The 22468-nt window shown below is 56.3% G+C and overlaps 7 protein-coding genes across 7 annotated transcripts; 4 read left to right on the top strand and 3 right to left on the bottom strand.

Moving 5' to 3' along the window:
* The first annotated feature begins 2286 nt into the window (after nt 1-2286).
* IE81DRAFT_91271 (TauD-domain-containing protein) lies at nt 2287-3826 on the top strand. The gene is made up of 2 exons (XM_025517739.1): nt 2287-2992; nt 3074-3826. The coding sequence occupies exons 1-2, from the start codon at nt 2423-2425 to the stop codon at nt 3740-3742; spliced, it is 1239 nt and encodes a 412-aa protein (XP_025370603.1). The 5' UTR covers nt 2287-2422; the 3' UTR covers nt 3743-3826.
* A 290-nt stretch (nt 3827-4116) lies between these two features.
* Nucleotides 4117-5445, bottom strand: IE81DRAFT_322517 (hypothetical protein). Its single transcript, XM_025513662.1, has 4 exons — nt 4925-5445; nt 4668-4757; nt 4435-4579; nt 4117-4368 (listed from the first exon to the last, which is right to left on the bottom strand). Exons 1-3 carry the CDS (start codon nt 5087-5089, stop codon nt 4490-4492), a joined length of 345 nt encoding a protein of 114 aa, XP_025370602.1. The 5' UTR covers nt 5090-5445; the 3' UTR covers nt 4117-4368; nt 4435-4489.
* Nucleotides 5446-7209: 1764 nt separating this feature from the next.
* IE81DRAFT_340805 (hypothetical protein) lies at nt 7210-9483 on the top strand (the record flags this gene model as incomplete). The annotated part of the gene is made up of 5 exons (XM_025515624.1): nt 7210-7452; nt 7487-8504; nt 8553-8787; nt 8857-9258; nt 9455-9483. Exons 1-5 carry the CDS (start codon nt 7289-7291, stop codon nt 9481-9483), a joined length of 1848 nt encoding a protein of 615 aa, XP_025370601.1. The 5' UTR covers nt 7210-7288.
* Nucleotides 9484-12153: 2670 nt separating this feature from the next.
* On the top strand, nt 12154-16134 carry IE81DRAFT_322515 (putative chitin synthase 1). The gene is made up of 5 exons (XM_025513661.1): nt 12154-12613; nt 12968-13236; nt 13301-13847; nt 13922-14370; nt 14451-16134. The coding sequence occupies exons 1-5, from the start codon at nt 12563-12565 to the stop codon at nt 15898-15900; spliced, it is 2766 nt and encodes a 921-aa protein (XP_025370600.1). The 5' UTR covers nt 12154-12562; the 3' UTR covers nt 15901-16134.
* Nucleotides 16135-17398, bottom strand: IE81DRAFT_365858 (hypothetical protein). The gene is made up of 4 exons (XM_025516964.1): nt 17137-17398; nt 16702-17013; nt 16426-16601; nt 16135-16337 (listed from the first exon to the last, which is right to left on the bottom strand). Exons 1-4 carry the CDS (start codon nt 17296-17298, stop codon nt 16304-16306), a joined length of 684 nt encoding a protein of 227 aa, XP_025370599.1. The 5' UTR covers nt 17299-17398; the 3' UTR covers nt 16135-16303.
* Nucleotides 17399-17817: 419 nt separating this feature from the next.
* IE81DRAFT_288730 (A1pp-domain-containing protein) lies at nt 17818-18873 on the top strand (the record flags this gene model as incomplete). The annotated part of the gene is made up of 5 exons (XM_025511785.1): nt 17818-18161; nt 18272-18279; nt 18370-18467; nt 18581-18688; nt 18787-18873. The coding sequence occupies 5 exons, from the start codon at nt 17818-17820 to the stop codon at nt 18871-18873; spliced, it is 645 nt and encodes a 214-aa protein (XP_025370598.1).
* A 356-nt stretch (nt 18874-19229) lies between these two features.
* On the bottom strand, nt 19230-21960 carry IE81DRAFT_346637 (DHS-like NAD/FAD-binding domain-containing protein; the record flags this gene model as incomplete). The annotated part of the gene is made up of 3 exons (XM_025516061.1): nt 19230-21287; nt 21355-21494; nt 21567-21960. The coding sequence occupies 3 exons, from the start codon at nt 21958-21960 to the stop codon at nt 19230-19232; spliced, it is 2592 nt and encodes an 863-aa protein (XP_025370597.1).
* Nucleotides 21961-22468: the final 508 nt, after the last annotated feature.

Here is a 22468-nt window from a genome sequence, read left to right as displayed (position 1 = left end):
CGAATACTTCGATCACACATGTGTCAAGATTTGTCACTTGACTCGTGACTCTCGCACAGCTTGCGCCTGCCCGAGTTTCTGATTGTGAACGTGCAAAGGGAGGCTCCCGGCCGGGCCGACGCGACGGAGCGCATCTTTCCAGAAATTTTCGACATGATAACTGCTGGTCATGACAGCCAAAATTCTGTCATGACTAGCCGGGTGTCTTGATCAACAATCTCCTCCTATCCATGCATTTGGGCAAGCCTTGCAAATCAGCCAGCAGCCAGACCAGAGCACGAAGCTCCATGGTGACACGACGAGCCATGCCTGCCTATTCACGAGCGGCGGCTGCCTGCACACGACCTAGCAGGCGGACCCGACGGACCTTGAGGTAGCTCCCTCACCGTGGGCCGTTTGCGGCGCGAGCTGGAGTCTCATCAGCGTTTTGTCTCCGGGCCGACTTCATGTGAAGATCCTAGGGGCCTGTGCGCACACTCAATCGTTCGTACTACGCATGAGGATAGCCCCAAGGTGGTCACAGGCATAGAAATGCACTTCACATGAGTCCCTGAGTCTTTCGACAACTCGTGAATGACGGGCAATTTGCTGGTCAACTGGATGCAGTGCCTGCACTTGCCACTCAATCACATTGCTGAGATCTGGATTTGTAGTGCGCGCTCGCGCTTGCTGTGGCGGAGCACGAGGTCACTGTTTGTTCAGGAATCGGTACTACGAAAGAGATACGAAATGAGGTACGCTCTGCAATATTCAGATGGCAGCACGAGTGAGACTAGTTCAGCGCAAGTCAAAATGCTACCTGCCGATGCGATGGCGGAGAGCAAAGGGTGATGCGCTCTACGATCGAGCGCAGCAGAGCATGTCCCTGTCTGCAGCGTCGAAGGCAGGACTTTCGGTGATGGGTCAAAGTGCAGCCGACCTAGAGAAATCAGTAATAAGAATCTGAGCTCGTGAGAGCGATCGCAAACGCGTCCCATGGCGAGTCACGGCGGTGATGTTGTTGCCAGGTCTCGAATACAGTCAAGGAGTCAAAAGTCACGAGTGTTTAGATGAACATCGGTGAGCCTTTGTGTGACGAGCTTTATGCTTGGCACTCCAGAGGCGTGAGGTGTATATGAATTGCTGTGAAGAACAAGGGATGGCGGAACACTCACGAGTACAGTGAGTAGCAACTAAGAGTTCATGGGTCGTCGTGAGTTGCGAATGGCGCAGGGCCACCGGCTACGCGGCTTTTGGGTCGAGAATAATCTGCTGGAAGGGCTCCGTTGCGTGGCGCGTCGTGCATCGTCAGAGGTGCGATGTGCATCCTTTCAGCACGCAACTCGATGCTTGCGATGGCGACATCTTGACTACCATTCGCTAGCGGGCTACGCGGACCCAGCGTGCTATGACTCAGACTGGTGACGGTTGCTGGTTGCGGTGCTTTGCCCTTCAGTCTGGCTTACGTGGACAACGACTGCCAAGATCTGCCGGCCGTCGGCACGACGAAGCCCTCGGCACCAGCCCCGCCCATCACGTCACCTGGAACGAGTCAGCCCCCGCGTGGCCCTTGGCCAAAAAGAGCCCACTCGAGCTTTCATTCCACATCTCCTGAGACAGCCGCACTGACCATTCAATTTTGGGAAACGCCAGCGTGCAGATTTCACGAGAAAGCAGTCTGAGTAGCCCCATCATCAAGCGGGGTGCTCGACGAAACGACGTGACTGGATGGGACACAAAGTCGAGCGGCGCGATGCTGTTCGGAGAAGCGTCACCGGTGATAAATGCTGCAGTCACGAGTGGTAGAGATACATGAGAATTCAGGGTGCTGCAGCCGATGCGACTGCATTATCATCAGCACGCAATCACAAGCTCAGGTACGACCAAAGCGACCAATGAGCATCCCGAGTGCACAACAGTTGGGCGCTAAGGCGTCGAATTGGGAATTTGAAAATCAAAGCTCATGATGCTACAAGCTACTGGGACTCGCGACTCTCCATCAGATCCACACTTCATGACAGTCGGAATCTGGTTGCGAGAGGACAGGCATTCGCGGGAAGAGTATGTCGTATTCCTGGAATCAGTGTCTGACGAAACAACATGGAGATTGCGTCTGTCACAGGCCGTGCGACGTTAGCAGCGATTCGCGGGGTCAGCCTCCACAATATCATGCCTCCAGCACGTCATTTCGCGGTCACCGTCTTTGCGTTAGCTTCCCTGGTCCGTATTGAGCTAGCACAGCTCGTCACGCTCCAAAGCTAGAGATGGCCAGGGATTGCTTCGTCGGGATTGCAAAGTATAAAGATGAGACTCCGCTCGCCCTCACAACGATCACCATCGCAAAGCTGCCGACTACCTAACATCGCCTGACACCTCCCGGCCCAAGCAGAGCACCTCACAGAATACTCTGAACCCTCCCCTCCACACAAGCCGTCATATCACCATGGCCCCCATCGCCACTGCTGAACCAGCTCAGGACGTCGCTGCAAGTGCAGCAGCCAAGCTGAGCCAGCTCGGTCTGGACGATCCCAAGTATCGTCAGTACTCACAGTTCGAACATCATGATAAGTCCTACTTGAAGTCGGACGATGGCTACAAATACAACGACTTCAAGCCAACGTTTCCCAGCAAAGACTGGGCCGCGCTCGAGCCACACACGCCTGCTCGCGACCGTGGACTGTTCGCTGACAAGGAGAAGAAGGCCTTGTTCGGCGCTGCTAAGGAGGTACGCAACATCACAAAGACCATCGGTACCGAACTGGTCGGTGTTAAGCTTAACTCCTTGAACGACCAGCAAAGGGACGAGCTCGCTTTGCTCATCGCCGAGCGAGGCGTGGTCTTCTTCCGCGACCAGGAGGACTGGACCATCGAGCAGCAACTCGAGTTCGGCCGCTACTACGGAAAGCTTCACAAGCATGCGACCACCGGTGTGCCTGCTCGTGGAGACCTCGACGAGGTCCACGTGGTTTACAGTCACCCAGACGACAACAAGAGCGAGAAGGTGTACAGCGGCGTGAGTGCTCCCCAGCGACGAAAGCGAGCCATCCCCTTTCCAAAATCTAACGTCGCATGTGCTCGGTGTGTGACCTCGTAGCCACTGTCGCACTCCACTGAAAGACTTTGGCACAGCGATGTCACGTACGAGCTCAATCCACCTTCATACACCAGCTTCAAACTGTACAGCTCCCCCGAGGCTGGCGGTGACACTTTGTGGTCCAATCAATATGCAGCGTACGACAGGCTGTCGTACCCTATGCGCCAGTACCTGGAGCAGCTTTCCGCAGTCCACTCTGCCGTCGAGCAGGCGGAAGGTGCGAAGAAGGGCGGCAACTACGTCCGTCGCGAGCCGATCCAGACCACTCATCCTCTCGTTCGCGTCCACCCCGTGACTGGCTGGAAGTCCCTGTTCTTCAACGCCGGATTTGTGCGCTACATCGTCGGCGTGCCCCAAGCCGAGTCCGAATGGTTGGTCGCTTTCTTGACTCGTCACGTGGCGACCGCGTCGGACTTTATGGTGCGCTTCAAGTACAACGAGAACGACGTTGCTTTCTGGGACAACCGCGTTTGCGACCACAGCGCCGTCTTTGAGGACATCAACGTCAGTCGCCGTCATGCGCTTCGTGTCGCTGCGACCGGAGAGCAGCCCATTTCTGTCTCCCAATTCCCCCACGCAAAGTCTCGCGAGGAGGAAATCTATAGGGCTAGAGGTTACAAGATTCAACCCTCTCTCAGCGCAGTCCAGGCTGTTGGTTACAAAGACTGAGAGTGGGCTTCTTTGTGCATTGAACTTCTCGCAGCCTCCACTATCCACGTAATGCAAACGAATGTAATCACTGTATACGACGCTCCGACTGTGAGCTACTTGGGCTTGTCGGCTGGGATCGAAAGAATGGTCTCTCATTTTTCCGACTTGGACGAAATCGCCTTGCCATGCCACATCTTTCGAGGGACGACGCGTCGTCCCTCGAATCCACCCAAGAATGTAGATCACGTGTGGAGCGAGGACACGCAAAAGGTGGACCCTTTCAATCACGAGTTTTGGATGAGACCCGCTTCAACCGAACTGAAATGGGATTCAAAGCTGCTCCTAGCGCAGCTCACTAGCAACATTGCTGCCTCCCTTACGGAAAGACAAACATCTCTTCAGCGCCATTTTTGGTCATCCGGACACACACGATACGCACCCATCGTACCACTAGGCGCGTAGAACTTGGCGAAATGACTGACGTGCAGTCAAAGCGGATGATGGCGCGCGGAAAGAGCCAATGGGACCGCTTGCAGCAAGACATCTGCCCTTCCTCAATTGCTCGCCGCTTTGTCCAGGTCAAAGTGCAGCAGCCCTTGCGCAGCCAAAGCTTACTGATCACACGTCTGCTACAGGACCTTTAGCTTGTGGTGTGTGATGCAATGAATATGCGATTTACAAGTACCAGGCTGATGAGATCGCGCACTGACCGCCTTGCGCGTGGTACATCCCACGCTATACTGTTTCGTGCGTCCCGATCAAGCTTTACTTGATACCCTTCTTGCGCAGAATGGCTTCGTCCTCTGCCTGAAGAGCCTCATCAATCTTTGCTCCCTTGGATGGCTCGTTGCCGTGCTGTAGCGATAGCGTGAGCGAGGGGAGGGAGGTGAGCAAAGGCTCGAGTAAATGGCTGCAACTGCGGAGTGCAGATGCAGACACTCACGTTGATGGCTGCTTGCGTAGGGGGAGGCTTGGGCTGGTTCTCGAGCTGCTTCTCGAGCTTGTCCTGCTTGGAGGCCTGGTCGAGCTTGTTCTGCGGGACGAGAAGAGAGCGCAACGTCAGGAAGAAAGCTCGCCGATCACGATTGAAGGATGGGGCGTGCGGTCAAAAAATGGCTTGGAGGAGCTCCTTTGCCCCGCGTGTGTACGCCAACGCCTACCGCGCAGCCTTCCCTCCGCATCGCGCCAACCAAAACTCACGGCAATGCTCTTCTCATCCTTAGCATCAGTGTTCAAGTGCGAGTTGTCGACGCCAGCCTGGTGCTTGGGTCGGTCGTCACCATGGTGAGCGCCAACATCGTCCTGCAGGTTGGGCCTTTGGTCGGCGCCACTGACGTGAGCAAGAACCTTTGAGTCGGTCGACATCTTGTAACAAAGAAAACAGAATCAGAAAAACCCAGAGCTTGAGGAGATTCGAATGTGCTAAATGTAGCGTGCTTGAGCGTTCGCAGTGTGGGTACAGGCATGTGGAAGCGAAGGAGGAATGAGCATCCACGTCGAGCTCGAATGTCGAAGATCATCCCAACCCCTTTGCATGCCGACGACGACCCGTCATGCACCGCAGTCAGTGAGTGCACCACACCACCACACAAGACCGATGATGCCCATCGCTTGCATCTGAGACAGCAGACAGCAGACAGCAGACTGAGCCTGCTGCACGTCGTCAGACGACCAGCAACTTCTTCGGCTCATACTGGAAGCAGGTTGTGATCGGAATGGTCTTCTCGCCTGAGCAGTGCATTGTGGAGGCGCGCATAAGCGTGCTCACAGCTCGCACCAGCGCTGCTGCTGCAAGCGTCCGAGCTAGGTCCCTGCATGAAGGGCGCTGGCGAGGTCGACTGGGCCACGTGGCTAAATATTTTTGCGATCTCGCGCACGATCCTGCCGCCTCGATCGCGATGCGAGCATGCAGCGCATAATACAATCGCAAAAGTCACAGTCGCGCCGTGCATGATGGCGAGATGACCAGCGCGTGCTGATTATCATGGTCATGTACGCATCGGCTTTTGACTGCCATAACGCCTGAGCGCAAGCTCAATCACAATCACAATCGTGAATAATCCAGCAAACATGCCGCGGTTGCTCACGATCCGCGTGAAGGTGCTGCTGCTGCTGATGATGCACGCGTTTGGGAGGTTCGTAATCACGAATGACTGCCGGGGTGCCCCTTCCACTTCCACTTTGGCTCGACTGACTGCGACGCGACCCCCTGTGGTCAATTGTGTGCCATAGCGCGCTGTCACGATTTATGGATTCCCGTCGTGCAGCAGCAGCGGGACCTGCGCTCCCGAATGTCTCGCGTACGTATGTGCCGCCATGCAGAGCCCCCACCAGCAAGCACCCTTTGGCCAAACTTTCGTGTCTGTGTGCGCGCGCGGTGTGTCGTCATCTTGGATGAGAAAACTACATCACCGCGCTCATCACCCCACAGCGCGCGCGCGACTCGATCCGCTGACGCGCTTCAAACTCAATTTCGCACCACTACGTCAACGCTTTCCCTACGCACAGTACAGCACTCGAGTCCAAAACGGCACGATCACTAACCGCTTTTGCAGCACACAAACAACCCCCACCGCCCCTTACCGGAAGGAAGCTAGGCCTACGATCAGGTGTAGCGCAACGTGACACAGTACCCTGCGTTCCGGAACAGAGAATCTCAGTTGGACTCTCTCCGCCTCTCTGCACAAAGTGCTTGCACGCGTCACGTCTTAGCGGATCGTGGGCCACGTCAATCTGTGCAAGGAGTGGCTCCCCGATCTCACGTTTGCGGCAGCTCGAGCAGAGCATTCGCCATTGCTGGTCCCTCGTCGGCTTGCTGTCAATCGATCGGACATTCCTGCCATCGTCTGAGTGTTGCAGCGGTACATAGCGGTCCGCAGACATCGGAGATCGCGTTGGAAGCTCGAGTCCAGCACCATTGGCTCCTTCGCCTGACCTAGCTGGCACGGAGATTGTGTGCGAACATGTCGGCTACTGCTGCCCGCACTGGTGAGTCACACTTCTTGGGAGCCACTGAGTGGTGTCACTTCGCTTGGGTCGTTTGCCAAGTCCCTGGCAAGTAAGAGAGGAAACCGCACAAGATGCGCAGTGAAGGTGTGGTCGAGCAGTGTCCAAATGAGCCGACCAAAGTCACACTCTGGTCCAGGTGCGAGCAGTACAGAGGTCTCTGATTCTCATGAAGACAGCCTTGATTGTCAGTCTCTGCTACTTCTCAACATCATCTTCCCCACATTCACTTGGCCACTCGTTTTGTGCAAACGCCCCGAGTCAATGCGTGCACACGAGCATCTGAGTAGCGGAATGAGCACTGGGATCATTCTCGCAAGCTCGAGCAGACATCGATGCTGACCAAAGATGCCTCTCGTCAACGGACCATCCCCTTTATGCCCCACCGCTTCGCCTCGACAATCTGCACCTCCTAAATCCCCAACTTCTTCCGACATCCGCACTGCTTTGCGAACGCTGTATGGCCAACCTCTCCGCGTGCGTGGACCCGACATTTCTGTTCGTCCCGGCCCCACACCCGTCTCACGCCCGCTCTCAGCCGCAGCAGGTGAGTACACAATGGGTAGCAAGTATGGGGCAAGCTCGGTGTCGGCAGTGGCGGCCTGGGCGTTGCCTCTGAACGATCTCAGCCGCCATGGAGGCGCACTCGAGACAATTAGCGACTTAGAGGCTATGGTGGCGTCGAACCCCACGCTGACGCCACCATTTGCAACCTCACGCAGGTCCTTCGCGACCCTCTGCCCGACCTGGGTCCAGAAATCCACGACATGCGCTCGAGCCCAATCCTTTCGAGAAGAGTTTCGGATCAAACCCCGCCGATGCCGAAGGAAATGACGCGGGGGGTGAGGAGAAAGCGGCTGCTTCTCCGTCCCCTCGGAACAAGTCGGGCGCTTTGCCTGCCCCGACGCCATCGAAGGTGGCCAAAGAGACGAGCAACAAGAAGGATGAGAACGGCGCTGCAGCTCAGAAGCAGGGCAACGCCCACGAAGGTCACCATGGTCCTCGACTACCATCAGTCGCGGCACTCACATCACCATCTGGTGAAGGTAATGCTACAACTTCTTATCCCTGGCCTTCATCTCTTGGCTCTCTCCGAGCCGGTCCCCTGAGCCCAGCGATGCTTGCTGGACCTGCCGCTGCTAATGGCAATGGTCAGAACAGCGGCTCAGCGTTCGATGTCTCGGCGTATCGGACCGGCTTCACGCCAGATCTTAGCAACTTCAAGACCGGTCTCACGCCCGTGGGCAGCGGCGGTGCTGCTTTCCCTCCACCCAGCCCTGGCACAGCTGCTTTCCTCGCCATGATCACTCACGGAGGAGGACCTGGTTTGACTCCGGGAACGCTCAATGCTCTTACAGGTGCGAATGGAATGCAGGACAATGGTCATCTGGGCGCTCAGCAAAGTGGTCGCGAAGGTGATCAGTTTGCCATGGCGTTCCAGCAAAGTATGGGACATCACGGCACTGATGGTGCGCATGGAGCAAAGCCCGGCAGTCGGCTGAGGCCCACCAGTGCGGAGGCGGCCAGCGGCGCGACGTTGAACCCAGATCAAACGCGTCACGCTCCGGAAGGCAAGAAGAGCAAGCGCGGCGGCGAGCAAGGAGGCATCAAGACAAAGACCACTGGCGGTGGTGCAAACAATGGGTCTCAGAATGGCGCCTCCGACAACGCAGCTAGTGGTCTTTTTCTCCTATCTCAAGCACATCAAGAGCTTGCCAAAAGGGAAGACGAGGCTGCGACCGCTGCGGCGCACGCTTTATCGGGAGCCAATTCCGTAAGCCAATTTGCACCGCAGGCCTTGTACGACTCGCGCCCTCTACAGCATCAGAATGGTGTTGCCCTACCCAAGAAGGGCTCGGGCAACAAACGCAAAAACACCGGTGGAAGCTCAAGTGGACGAGGTGGCGGAAAGAAGGCAAAGACGCCGCACAGCGAAGCGGGATCCCTTGGGAGCCCTGGGCCCGGAAGCGACGATGAGATGGAGGAGTTTGACAAGAATGGCGAACCCCTTGACGACGAAGAGAAGCGCAAGAACTTCTTGGAGCGCAACAGACAAGGTGAGTGTTCCGTGTCCCAACAATGACGTCGATAGACAGTCCGTTGACGAATTGTTGTGAAACCCTCAGCTGCGCTCAAATGCCGACAGAGGAAGAAGGCTTGGTTGCAGCAGCTTCAACAGCGAGCTGAAATGCTTCAGAACGACAATGAGCATCTACGTGATAACATCGGCGCGTTGCGAGGGGAGATTGCCTTTCTCAAAACGCAACTCATGGCAGCGCAAGCTCAGTTAGCTGGTGGTCTGCCGCCAGGATCTATGGGCGAGGCAGGAGGGCCTGTGCACAGCATACCTGGTCCGCATGGCGTGATCCCTGTCAGCGCTGCGCAAGGCGGTGGCCTACCTCCCGGCGTACCATTACCGAGCGGGCTCAGCATGAATATGAACACCTCTGTGCACCCGGCTCACATTGCTGGTGTCGGGCCTGGCACCTGTCAAGCTCATGCAGTGCCCAGACCCACGCACATACCTGGTCCGTACATGCCGCAAGGACCAGCAGGTGCGGTTCAGCCTTCTCGGCCAAAACAAGAAGCGGTCTGAGGCGTTTGCGCTCTTCCCGCATGCTCTATCGGTTCTCCGATGCAGCGAGGCTCGCGCAATTTGCCACTTTCCGCCTGAACGTCACAAATGTCCCTCAATTTGTCTCCTTCTGCCTCTTTGTACTACAGATTTGCAACCTCTCAAAACGCTTGCATGACGGCGCGATGTACGATGCTTTGCTTCTCTTTGCCCTTGCGCTTGTACTGTCCCCTCACCACACTGTCATCCATACACGAAGGCTTTCGAATGCAATCACACACTCGCGGCGTTTGGCCATCATCGGGAAATTGCTTGATTGTGGGTGCTTCTACTGGACACCGTTGGCTTAAGTCGCGGGCCGTCGAGGAGTGCGCTAGCGTTGGAGTGGACGCCAAGCAGCTCCAGAGCGCTCTCAGTGGTGGCGAAGAAGGCTGCGGTCGGTCTTTCGGACGGGCGTTGTTGAGCAGAGGATCAAAATGAAGCCACGCTTTATTCGACTGATCAAGGAGCTGCTTAGTCTGATCTGACATGCAACGATTACGATTGGTGAAGTCCCGCCTATAGCTGCGCACGCTCCTCTGCACATCTCTGTGCCGTGCCGATAGGAAAGGCATGTCGAGCATCATCGCCGACTCATCGCTCAGAGAGCTACCTACCTACCTACGAGCCGCAGCAAGGATCAGCAGGTCGTCGAGTTCTAGACGCTGGTACGTACGTTCTTGATCCAGACTTTTGTTTTCGCGCAAGAATTTTGATGAGTTGCGAGTTCAACGATGTCGTCAATCGTGAATTCACGATTAAGATACAGCTGCGCTGCATGGACGCTGCAGCTATGCAGCCAGGCGCGCTCGCGTTGCCCGAACTTGTATAGCTGCAGCGGTAAATGCATGATGCTGCAGCTGGGCGTCTAGAATCGTGAGTGCTGCGCCATCTTGCTTGCAGCAGCAGCAGCTATGGTCGCTCGAATCTCCCACTCATCAAGACTCAAAAGTCGCGGACGTTGTTTATTGCTCCATCTTCTGAATGCCAGTGGTGAGTCATCTTTCACAGTACGTGTATGTCGGACAGACAGGCCACTCGAGACACTTGCAGCACATCGTCTATTTGCTGTGGACTCTGATCGTCAAATCAGCAATCACGTGAATGTGAATGTGGGAAGCGTGCGTGCGTGCGTGCGTGTGTGTGGGTCAGAACATGGGGTTCTGCTTCGTTGCTAACTACTCACGACTCTCACGCCCTTGCCAAATCCCTGCTGGCTTGGGCCGGGTATGGCGCGTGATGTTGTCGGAATACCGAAAGCGCGCGCGCACACCGGCTCGTGCTCGTGCATGATATGCATCCGCATCGTCGAGCCGCCCGCCCTGCATGCATCATCCATGCACTTCGACTCTAAACTCTCGACTCGCTGCTGCATGCTCGCTGCTCAGCCTCGCGCCGGCCGCGTCCTCTCGGTTTAGGTCTGCTGCTCGAGTCACGAGCAATCATCATCCAGCGGCCATGTCATCGCGAGCGCGACACTCGCACCCTGCTCGACTCGACTCAGATGCGGTGTGACTGCATGTTGTGAAGGCGACTCTGGACTCTGGACTCTACGCACTCGTGACTCTTGCAAGCCTTGAATGATTTGCTGAAGCGGATTTACGCTCACCTCGATCCTCCCGCATTCGAAGCTTGCTGCGATGCTAGGCCGCCTGATCTACGCTGCATGGTCGTACGTGCAGCGCAGCAAGCACGGAGCACGGGATGAATGCTGTCCAGCGCCATTCACGTTTCGTGATTGCGAGAGGGTAGCGAGCGTATAGCAGCATCCGCACCAACTAAGCAATCGCGATCAATGCCTGATCAAGACATTTTCTCCGCGTCGAGCGATGAAACATTTCCGATTTCGTTGGAACAAGCGCAGCAAATCGTATTCACTGCAATGGGTCCGGCAAGTTTGTACATCTTCCACTCACTACTCGCAACACCCTAGCTGAGATGAGATCATATGGTCGAGAAAGCAACGTCAGCGCGACCTGTCCAACGCGACACGTCGCGCAGCACGACTCGCGACTGACTACGATATGCGGGAAATCCGCGTCAACATCACGGCTTCCCGCACTTGCCAGAACGGTTCGGGTTCGGGTTCGGATCGAGCCAGTCGTACGTTCATATTGGCTCTGCTGCATGTCATCCTTGCATTCCGACGAATCGGGGCGGATCAAATGATGATTTCCACCCACGAGAGCAGTCAGTCACCCACGCGAGAGCAGGACCGCTTAATCAGGCCCGCGGCAGCGTTCGGCGTTCAGCGCAATTGCCATCAGTCTAGGCGGAATTTGCTCTTCGCATCACGAAGCCCGGCGCGGACGAGGTCAAGGGTTGCCCTAGCTGCGACCCTCGGTGCCAAGCTGATGAGCACCGCGATGGTCGTTCGCCCAGCAGCACAGCCCCCGGACACTGACGGAGCTTGAACAGTGTGAATAGCAATACTTGTGAGCAGCGCTAGCTATAGGGAGGGGCCGAGCTCTGCATGAATGCTTGGTCGGCTGCTGCTGCTGCTGCTGCTGCTGCTGCTGATGCACGCCGGCGTCCTTCCTTGTGCTCCGCGTGAGTAGACTATAGAGACGACCGCTCTGCAGCTGGACTGCACTCGACATCCCTCGGCAGCCCAACCCTAGCTGCAGCCTTGCCCTTGCCTTTGCTGCTGGCCTGCTTCCTCCTTAGCGGCATGCATGCACCCAAGCAGCACGCATACAGTTCAGCGGCACCAGCACGCACGCACGCACGCACGCACGCACGCCGGCCGTGTCGTTGACCAACGTCTTTCTCTCTCGGCAACATCTTGCACAGCAGAAGTCCTGTCTGACGCTCGGTCCCTGCTGCTCCTTTCTTGCTCTTGATGCGAGGCGAGCACCGCCCAGCCTGTTGGTCTGCTCGCTTGCACAAAGCAACAAAGTTTGCTCGTACTGCAGTCTCTCTTCCTCTCTACCATCTTTGTCCAGTTTCTTCTTCCTTCAGAAGTGTCGCCCGCTCAAAAGGTCCTCGAAACTAGAGAGACCTCAAAGCTTACAATCGACCCTCAGAAGGTGTTCGCGCTCTGAGGAGCACAGCTCAGTCGATCCTCTAGGGCACGCGTGGCTCGTTAGCCGCGAGCGCAGGAGAGAAGCGATCAGTGATTGGCACAAGCGCCCCGCGACTTTTGCGAGGCGGATCGACTTCATTTCACAGAAATTCCAATTGCGAGTAGCGCAAGCTTGCCGCTCATCGCTCCAGAGATGTCGCAAGATAGCTACGGCAATGGCGGGTATGGACGCCGACCTCAGTATGTGAGTGTTCTGCGAAGCCCGAAGCACTCACGTGTGCTTGTGGTTCGTCGCGGACGAAGAGGCTTTTGAGCGAAGCTGCTCCTGATCGGAAGTGCAAGAGGCTGGAGGCTCACGAGCTGGTAGTCGAATGTGCGGCGTCATGGAAGGCTGCGTGTGACGCGCGGACGGCAGAAGCCCTCAGACCCGAGATTGAATGCGGCAAGCAGACGCGCGACACGCGCGCCACGGAATGCATTGATCGGCAGGGGACAGCTACATATAGAGACAAAGGCGATTTGCTCTCTCACAGCACCGCGTGCGCTCGGCAGTCTTGCAACTTGATCTGGCTCACACTCTTTTCACCTGACCCCTCAGCCGCCCGCAGATCCGCTGCGCCACGGCAGCTATGGACCAGGAGGAGGAGGAGGAGACTACCCTGCTAACTCCTCTAGCGGACATGGCTATCACGGCAGCTCGACCACCCTCGACGTGACCAATGGTGACCCATTCTACTCTGGCCCAGGCGGCAACCCGAGCTACGTCTCGGACTACCCGGACGAGAGCAAGATTCCTCTGACAGCAGGCGCTGTTCCTCCTGCCACCGAGAAGTACGGCGCATACCCTCCTTCGGACCGGCCTTACGGGTGAGTTTGGGCGGCGGTGGGGGAGCTCGAAACACGCTGACAGGGATTGCACGCGTCCCCGCAGTGGCATCCCCATGCCTCAAGCACCCTACAGAGGTAATACGCCGTTTAGCCAGTCTGACATCGGACCCGAGGACAGCGCAAGTCAAGTAGCTTGGGCCAAGCGTCAACAAGGACCTAAGCGGGGTCTGACCCGTAAAGTCAAATTGACGAGGGGAAATTGGATCGTCGATCATCGTGTGCCCACGGCCGTCAAGAACTCCATCGAGCCCAAATGGAGCCAAGGTTCGAGGACGAATGAATTTACGCACATGCGCTACACGGCAGCTACCTGCGATCCGGATGAGTTTACGCCCGAAAACGGCTGGAATTTGAGGACTTCGGCGCAATATCAGCGAGACACGGAGTTGCTCATCGCCATCACGTATTACAATGAGGATCGTGTCTTGCTGGCGAGGACTTTGCACGGAGTCATGCTCAACATTCGTGATATCTGCAAGTCGAAAGCTTCCAAGTTCTGGAGGCGAAGCGCAGAGGAAGGTAGACCTGGTTGGCAGCGCATTGTCGTCTGCCTCATCTTTGACGGTATTGATCCCTGCGACAAGGAAGTAGTGAGTATTCGCTTGGCTGACTGCCAGGAGCACGGAAGATCAAAAGCTCATGCTTGCTACTTTGCAACGACCAGCTCGATGTACTGGCTACAATCGGTGTGTACCAAGACGGAGTCATGAAGAGGAAAGTCGATGGAAAGGAGACGGTCGCCCATCTTTTCGAGTACACTACTCAGCTCTCTGTGGATCCTACACCGGCTCTTGTGACGCCGCACGGCGATGATCCTTCCAACCTGGTGCCGGTCCAGATGATGTTTTGTTTGAAGCAAAAGAACAGCAAGAAGATCAACTCGCATCGGTGGCTGTTCAATGCCATCGGAAGGCAGCTGCAACCCGAAGTCTGCATTCTTCTCGATGCTGGTACAAAGCCTGGCCACAAGAGTCTGTACTACCTTTGGGAAGCATTCTACAACAAGCCTAACCTCGGTGGCGCTTGTGGCGAGATTCACGCAATGTTGAAGGGTGGCAGAAAGCTTCTAAACCCGCTGGTTGCTGCGCAGAATTTCGAGTACAAGCTTTCGAAGTAAGTTTCAGTCCCTCTAACCAGCTCCTTTGCGCCTCCTTGTGGATACATCTAACGATCGCTTTTCTTCCTGCTGGCAGCATTCTCGACAAGCCGCTCGAATCATCCTTCGGATACGTATCTGTGCTGCCTGGTGCTTTCAGCGCTTACAGATTCCGCGCCATTCAGGGTCGTCCACTCAATCAATACTTCCATGGTGATCATACCATGGCGGATAGGCTAGGCAAGAAGGGTCTGCACGGCATGGACATCTTCACCAAGAACATGTTCTTGGCCGAGGATCGTATCTTGTGTTTCGAGCTAGTGGCCAAGGCGGGAGACAAGTGGACGCTGTCCTATGTAAAGCCTGCGAAGGGAGAAACCGACGTACCCGAGGGAGCTGCTGAGCTCATTTCTCAGCGTCGTCGATGGCTCAACGGTTCCTTTGCAGCCTCCATCTATTCTCTGGTACACTTTTTCAGGATCTACAAATCGAACCACGGCATCATTCGGCTCTTCTTCTTCCACTTGCAAGCACTCTACAACGCCTTCAACCTGCTCTTCTCCTGGTTTGCACTCGCCAACTTGTGGCTCACCTTCTCCATCATCATCGCCTTCCTGCCCAACGTCATTCTCAAGGAAGACAGCGAGACGCTGCAGACCATCTTTCACTGGGTCAATTTGGTTGCGCAGTGGATTTACATCTTCTTTGTCGTCTTGCAATTCGTGCTTGCTCTGGGCAACCGACCAAAAGGAGAAAAGAATACGTACATGATATCGATCGCCGTCTTTGCCATCCTGGGAGCCTATCTCATAGTCGTAGCCATCTGGTTGACCGTCAACTCGATCACCAGTCTCAACTTTGATGGCAAGTCTGCTGGAGCAATTCTAAAGGATCTATTCTTGAGTCCTGACAAGGCGGTTTTGCTCGCGGCCTTGGCAGCCACCTTTGGTATCTACCTGGTCGCCTCGGTGCTCTACGCCGACCCATGGCACATGTTCACCTCATTCCCTCAGTACATGCTCATCGCACCTTCTTTCGTCAACATCCTCAACGTCTATGCCTTCTGCAACTTGCATGACGTTTCGTGGGGTACCAAGGGCTCCGACAAGGCTGACGCACTGCCATCTGTCGACACGAAGAAGGACAAGCCCGGTCAAGAATCTGGCACAGTAGAAGAGATTGAACAAGAGCAGGCAGATATCGACAACAACTTCAAGGCAGTGGTCAGCCGAGCTGTAGCGCCTGTAGTGATCGAAGACAAACCGGAGAAGCCTACAATGGACGACCAGAACAAGACTTTCCGTACCCGACTGGTCATCTTCTGGCTTCTTTGCAATGGTGCGCTCTTGGTCGCCATCATGAACGTCAACGGAGTGACCTCAAAGAACACGACGCAGGAACAGGTCGACGCTGCCCAATCTCACAAGCAGGGAGCCTACTTCAACTTTGTCATTTGGACGACCTTTGGACTGTCCTTCTTCCGATTCGTCGGCGCTTTGTACTACTGGGTCATGAGACAGACGGGACGTTGGTTCCGCAAGTCGTAAATGCGCGCACGCGCTCCGTCTTGCTTTGATGCTACCTCCGTCCTTTTCCCCCGCTCTCCCATCCCGTTGTCACCGCCTGCTTCATTCTACCTCTTTCCAGCGCCCGGTCTCACGAAGCTCGATATCCCCAGGACATTTGGCCACGTTCGCTTGTGTTTCCCAGCCGTGCTTCACTCTGCTGGGACCTCAGATTTAATCTCGACGCTCTCTTTTGCACTGCGTCCATGTGTGCCACCTATCTGAAAGGTCGCGTGACTTGAGTGACATTACGAATGGTATATGCTGAAGATACTAGCGACGGATCGGCGATGAACCGCAACACAGTAGAGTTCAGGGAACGGTAAGGTAGCTTTCTATGATCGCGCCGATCCAATGGCCACAGCAAAGCTGCAAGGTGGTATCATCACACGGGTCGTTCGCACCTAGCTTCGTCGTGTCTATTGTTTGCGAGGAATGAAGGGCGAGTGAGAGTCAGTCGAAGCGCGAGCAAAAAGGTACTGAAGACGGGTATATCCTTCTGCTTACGTGCTGGTGCAGCTCAGACTACACAACCTCTCGTCGCACCTCTTGCACCTCTGGTGACCCCAATAGCCGCACACTGAGCACAAGGGCGGAACGGATCTGGAGGGGGGATAGCGCGAGGGCGGAGCAACAGCCGTATCGTAGTTGGCAGTGGATGCGACCCAAGATGGGTGTTGAGACTGGACCATGAACAAGCGAAACATAAATGGCGCCATGAGCTGAATGACCCGCCAGCACGCTTCCACAGGGAATGCCCCGCCTCCGTAGGCCGCCGCTCACCGCCTCCTCTCGTCTTGTCTCGAAGCCCTTGCGAGTACTGAGCAGCGCTTGAAGCTCTGCGCTCAGCTTGTGCTTGCCTGTCTTGGTGCTCGACGCCCTGCTTGTCTTTCCAGCAGCGCTGCTTCCCGTCGCATTGCTCCTCGAGTGCAACTCGGACCCAGCAGCGCGCCCATCAAAATCGAGATCGAGCTCCTCATCCGAAAGATTTCTGGCATCGGCTCTGCCTGCCAAGATGCCCGCTAGAGTGCCAGTGTATGTGCTGTTGCTTGGCAATACGATGCTCGACGTGTCCAAGCCCGACCGCGTACCACGCTGCAAGAGGAGGGGCAGAACAGCCAGTGTCAGTCGCCAGCATACCGCTATCGCTCTGTTCGGTACGGTGGAGGATGAGGCAGAGATTGTTCTGTCGTGGAGGAATTGCAACCATCCACTCACCTCCAGCTCTTCCAGCCTCCTCTTCTTTCGCCTGCTCTGAACATCACCTTCATCGGACCTGTAAGCTCTGGCCTTCTCCCTCTCTTTGCGCTCAGACTCGGCCGTCCTCCTGCTCGGTCGCCTCTTGGTCTCTCGCGCAGGGGCTGCACTTGCAGAAACCATCTGCGTGTGCTCTTGGCGATGGTGGCGGATGCAAGGAAAGAGGCGCGAGCCTAGTGAAAACTTCAGCAATTTGCGCGCGACAGATGTGGAAGAGGAGGAGGAGGAGGAGGAGGAAGAGGAGTACAACGCTGTTGCCTTGCACGCGCTTGCGTGCAAGTTGTGCTCTTCGAGTTCGCGTCGGCGCGTTACCGGTATGGTTGGGCCATCGCTTGGGCCCAGCAGCGCGGGCCCAGCAGCGCGGGGTTGCTGCTGCTGCTGCTGCTGCTGGCTTCCTCCACTTTTGATACTCATCTGCAAAGACTCGCGATTCGCGACTCGCGACCACAACTGGACAAGTGTCGCTTGCAAACCCTGCTGGCAGTACCCGGACTTTTCAACGTGAACTGAGCACACCACCATCGCCTCCTCAGATTCGCATTTGGCACTCGAAGAAGGCGAAACACTCGCAATTGCGAGACGATCGAGCACTGAGACACGGATATCAGTCGCAGTGCTGCCCATCATCTTGTTCCTGCCATCATGCCCGAATCGGTCGCTCTGCAGAGCATTCCCACGCTCTCTTCCCTTTTCAAGTCGGGTCGAGCCACAATCTCCCGCTCCATCACTTCCGCATCCCCTTCGGCTGCGTCTGCAAGCAAGATCCGCTTGTATCAAGGAGACATTACAACGCTGGAAGTGGACAGCATAGTCAATGCTGCTAACCATTCTCTGCTGGGTGGTGGTGGTGTGGATGGAGCGATTCACAGACGGGCTGGAGAGGAATTGTTGAAAGAGTGCAGAGGCTTGAATGGTTGCGATACGGGCGATGCCAAGGTCACAAAGGCTTACGATCTGCCAGCCATGCACATTGTGCACACCGTCGGGTGAGCAGGCAGGAGCCTCGCGAAGCAAATGTCGCGCTCGACAGGCGGTCGGGAGAAAAGCTGATGACAATGCGCAATCCTTTTGGGGATGTCTGTCGGATCCCTTGCAGACCCGTCTGTGAGTTTTTCCTTGCCTCGCATCACGCTGTGGTGCGCAACTTTGCTAGGCCAGCTTCCACATTCACCACGTCTTCTCATCGCTGCACAGTCTCCAAGAAGAATCCCGAAAAGAGCGCAAAAGAGCTGCGCTCCGCATATAGGCGGTCTCTTGAGGAAGCGTCCAAGCTGACAGATGTCAAGAGCATCGTGAGTCGAATGCACATCTCTTGCACGCATCAAGCGCTCAGCGGTCCAAGCTGATCACTTTTGCCATCTGCGCTGCGCTGCGCCGCGCCGCTCCGCTCCGCATCCATCATCAGGCTTTCCCGAGCATCAGCACGGGCGTGTACGGATATCCCGTGGAAGAAGCCACGCACATTGCGCTTTCCACCGTCGCAAGCTACCTGAACGACAGCGACGACAGCCAAGTGCGTTTGCTACGAGCGCCTCCTGAGCGAGAGGCTCATTTGGAGCTATCTGCCTCTCACTGCCTGCCGTTCCGTCGTGTGCGCCCCAACCCTCGCAGCTCCAGAACGTTGTCTTTTGCACCTTTTCTGCCGAAGACTACGACGTGTATCTCCGCCTCGCGCCAGAGCACTTTCACGATGGGTAGAGTCAGGTATCGTCGTTCTCCTTACCACCGCTTCATCATAGGCATGGCAATCCCTCACGATCACCGACTCAATACACAGCTCAAGTGCACGCCGCCTTCTGACAACAAAGTATCTGTCTGAAAACGTCATTGCTGGCTTGCTCCTTTGCCCGGCATGCACTTTTCTTAAAGGATGGAACAAAGTCACAATTCTGATAGGTCTCCGTGCTGATTGCTCCGATCATGATTGGTGATTGCCAGCCCTGCGTGCTTGTCCGACGGTTCGTTCGAAAGTAGCTGCGTGGTTGAGGTGCACAAGAAGCGTGGGGGAGGTGCACGAGAAAGACCGCGTTCCAGGACTAGTGTGCTGATCGGGACTATTTTCCACCCTTTTTGCCCTGGACAGTGCTCATTTTTGGCTTGGTGCCGACAAAGGAAGCGGTGATAGGCTTGGTGGCAGCTTGCGAGATTGATTTGGATCTCCGCTTGCGGGTCGTCCCAGCCATGGCTGCACCAGCCGTTGGATTGCTGCTCGATCGGGCAAAGGCGCGACGAGACGAGCCCTTGCTTTGTCCGGACAGCTCGGCGCTGCTCGTTTCGCTCGATGCAGTCGGCGAATGACACATACGTGCTTGCGTATGGGCCTTTCTCGTTTTTGTCGGATTGGCACGCGCCTTCTCATCGGAAGCGGCGTCTCCAGGGCCAGGTCCGTCACCTCGCGCCTTCTTCAACTTGATCTTTTGCTCGATTGCAACCTCCAGGATCTGGGCAGCAGAAGCGCACATGGCATCAACGGGCGCGGACTTCACCGCGCTTGCGCTAACCTTGGCCTTGGCTTGCTGAGCTTTGCTCACGCGTCTCGGGGAACTGGTCTGCACACTCTGCTCTCCATCAGCTGCGTTTGACGACGCCTTGGCCTTTGCCTCTTGCCGCTTTTCCAGCCTATCGCGCTTACGCTCGGATTCCAAGTATTCGCGGAGTCCGGCCCAGCTATGTTGCGCAAGGTCAGGCTCCGCTGATCCAGGCGCCATCGAAATGGTATGTTGCTCCGTCGTCGGATATGTGCTTGCCTCCCACAAGCCTAGCGCTGCTTGCTGCACATCGCCTTGCACCCACACATCGAATATGTCTTCCCATTCTCGAGACGGGCCTGGAAAGTCGTAGTTGAGGAGGATGGTGCGTATCGGGGCGTTCGGGTCATGATTCTCCTCGTCATCCCCTGGAGAACTCGAGCTGGCCCGACTGTCGCTTCCCGAAGAGCCACTTCCGGACTCCTCTTCGTCGCTGTCGTTGTAGACCCGGTGATCGCGCGCACGACACGCCTTTGCAAATTCTCGCACGATTCGTTTGGTACCAGGCACTTTTAGCGAAGTGCCGGCTACAATGAGCAGGTCAGGTGGAAGTGGCTTCAGCCGAGGCGCACGCGCTCTTTTCTTTGAGCCGGCTTGCAGCGATGGGGTTTGTGGAGCGGTAGACGGTGGATCTGGGACAGCCATTGAAGGGGTCTGACCAGCGGCAGAATCGTCTTCTGCAAAGGCTGCTGCGAGAGCATCCTCTCCACTGATCTCAACGATGGGCTCCAGCGTTGTGCTTGCCTGACTCGCCAGGGGATCGTTCTTTGGTCCGGTATGGCCTTGCATTTTCGCTTCCTTGCGTTGTCTTGCTCTGCGCTCCGACACGCTTTCAGGCACTGGCGTTTCGTGCGGATCGCGCAGACCTAATATGTCTCTCTGAAGACACTCGCCCACTTGCTCAGCGCCTTCATTTTGGCCTCCGTACAGTACCACGCCGACCTTCATACGACCAACGCCGCGAGACCGTAGACCAGCAACAGCACGCACATTTTCGTAATCTTCGCATCTTGAGCACGGTACAGGCTCGCCTCCCGCGAGCAGCTTCAAAGCCCGAAGTCGTTCCGTCTCTTGCTCGGAGGTGGGGCTTGCCTGACGAGAAGTCGAGTGTTCCGTTGGCGCTGTCAGAGCGAGCTCGTGGGGGCAAATCGAACAGCTTAGGCTAGACAGGCTCCCATGAAGGGGGATTGTCCGCGGAAACATTGGTACAGGCTCGTCGCTCTGCTCTTGAGCCCGCGAGCGCAGCAAAGCGGAGTCGCTCACTGTACGACCCCAAGCCCCTCGGCCCTTGGGCAATCTAGGCTCAGTGGAGACTCCTTGAAGACTGGAAAGGCACTTTTGCTCTTCGCGCTTTCGCTTGCCAAGCGCTCTGATCGTCGCGGTGCTATCGCCGGTCTCGCCTAGGCCAAACGAAAGGCCTGCGCGTTCTTCAAGGTTGTCGATATTCTGAGTGTAGACGCGCATCAAACGTCCTTCCACGTCCAGCCGTTTGAGGAGATGATGGAACGAGGTGGGTTTCGCGGCATCCGCCAGCTGTTTCAATTCGTGAATCATGGAATAGAACAGGGCCGAGGTTGCTTCAGACTGCACACAAAGAGCCGTGGGCGTCAGTCACAAGGGTCGAAATGGTCGATGTTCGCGCGGGACTCACGCCAAAAAGTCTGGCGTCGAACAGATCCTTGCCAGAGCTCAGACCGGCATTCGGATGTTTTTCTTTCAACTTTCGAAACAGCCCCGTAGCGCTGCGAAAGTCGGGAATATTGGCCGGTGAAGACACGCTTATACCGGCGCCTGTCACGAGCAGCAGAGAAGTTTCGCACTATCAGCATGCGTCGACCGGCGCGAATGCAGACTCCAACTCACCGCATACAACCACCACTCTGCGCGCCCCAGCAACTGCATCCCACACCCTTGCCACATCACGGTCGTAATTCCGGGTGTGTGAGCCGTAGCTAGGCGCGGCCCCTTCAAAGGGAGCAGGTACAGGATAGTTGCGGACCTTTGTGCTCAGGCCAGGACTCGCTGCCGAATGTGAGCCTGCGGACTTGACGTCTTCTTCTTTCAGTGTGGGTGCTTGAGACACGGACCGACTTCGAGAAAAAGTGCGGTTTCTGCTACTCCGCCGCAGTCCCACGCCGCTATCGGCGACCACCGAGCCCGAACGGGATGAGGATGGCGTCGAGGGAGGTTCATTCAGAGCAGCGAACGTGTCCGGGGCAGGCAAGGCCTCCGTCGGTCGGAGAGGTATCACGAGCATGACAGCCTTTTGTAGAGGGATGGACTGTATGCACAGTGTTAGGACTTTTTGGCGAATGCGCACCGGGCGAGCAACGAATTCGAGCTGTCTTGCGATGGACGAAGGGCGTCGTGGGGCCGAGTCATCAAGTGACAAGATGCTTGCCTGACCTGTGTGAAGTGGATCGGGCTTCTTTATCGTGGGTGTCGCAGGACCCGAGGTTGAGCAACTTTGATCGCAAGACAGCGCCAGAAGTGAAAGCTGAATAACAGTGATCAGTCGATCTGTGCAGGCAGATGCAAAGCGGGCAATCGATGGGCTGGCTGGGCCAATCAGAAAGACTGTGCAGTGCCGTCGACGGTCAACAGTCTGAGGTAACCAGTGCGGACGGTATGGAGCGCGTTGTGGTGTGGAATGCAACAGAGAGGTGACCTGTGTGTGAGAGGCGGCGCCCGAACATCGAAATTGTAAGTGCGAGCGCCTTTGTCGAGGTCCGTGGTGATGCGTGTGTGAGCGGATGGGAGGCTCG

The sequence above is a fragment of the Ceraceosorus guamensis genome (assembly GCF_003144195.1).
Source record: "Ceraceosorus guamensis strain MCA 4658 unplaced genomic scaffold IE81scaffold_20, whole genome shotgun sequence".
Classification (NCBI taxonomy): domain Eukaryota; kingdom Fungi; phylum Basidiomycota; class Exobasidiomycetes; order Ceraceosorales; family Ceraceosoraceae; genus Ceraceosorus; species Ceraceosorus guamensis.
Note: the sequence above shows the minus strand (reverse complement) of the source record. Positions and strands in the feature narration are given on the sequence as shown.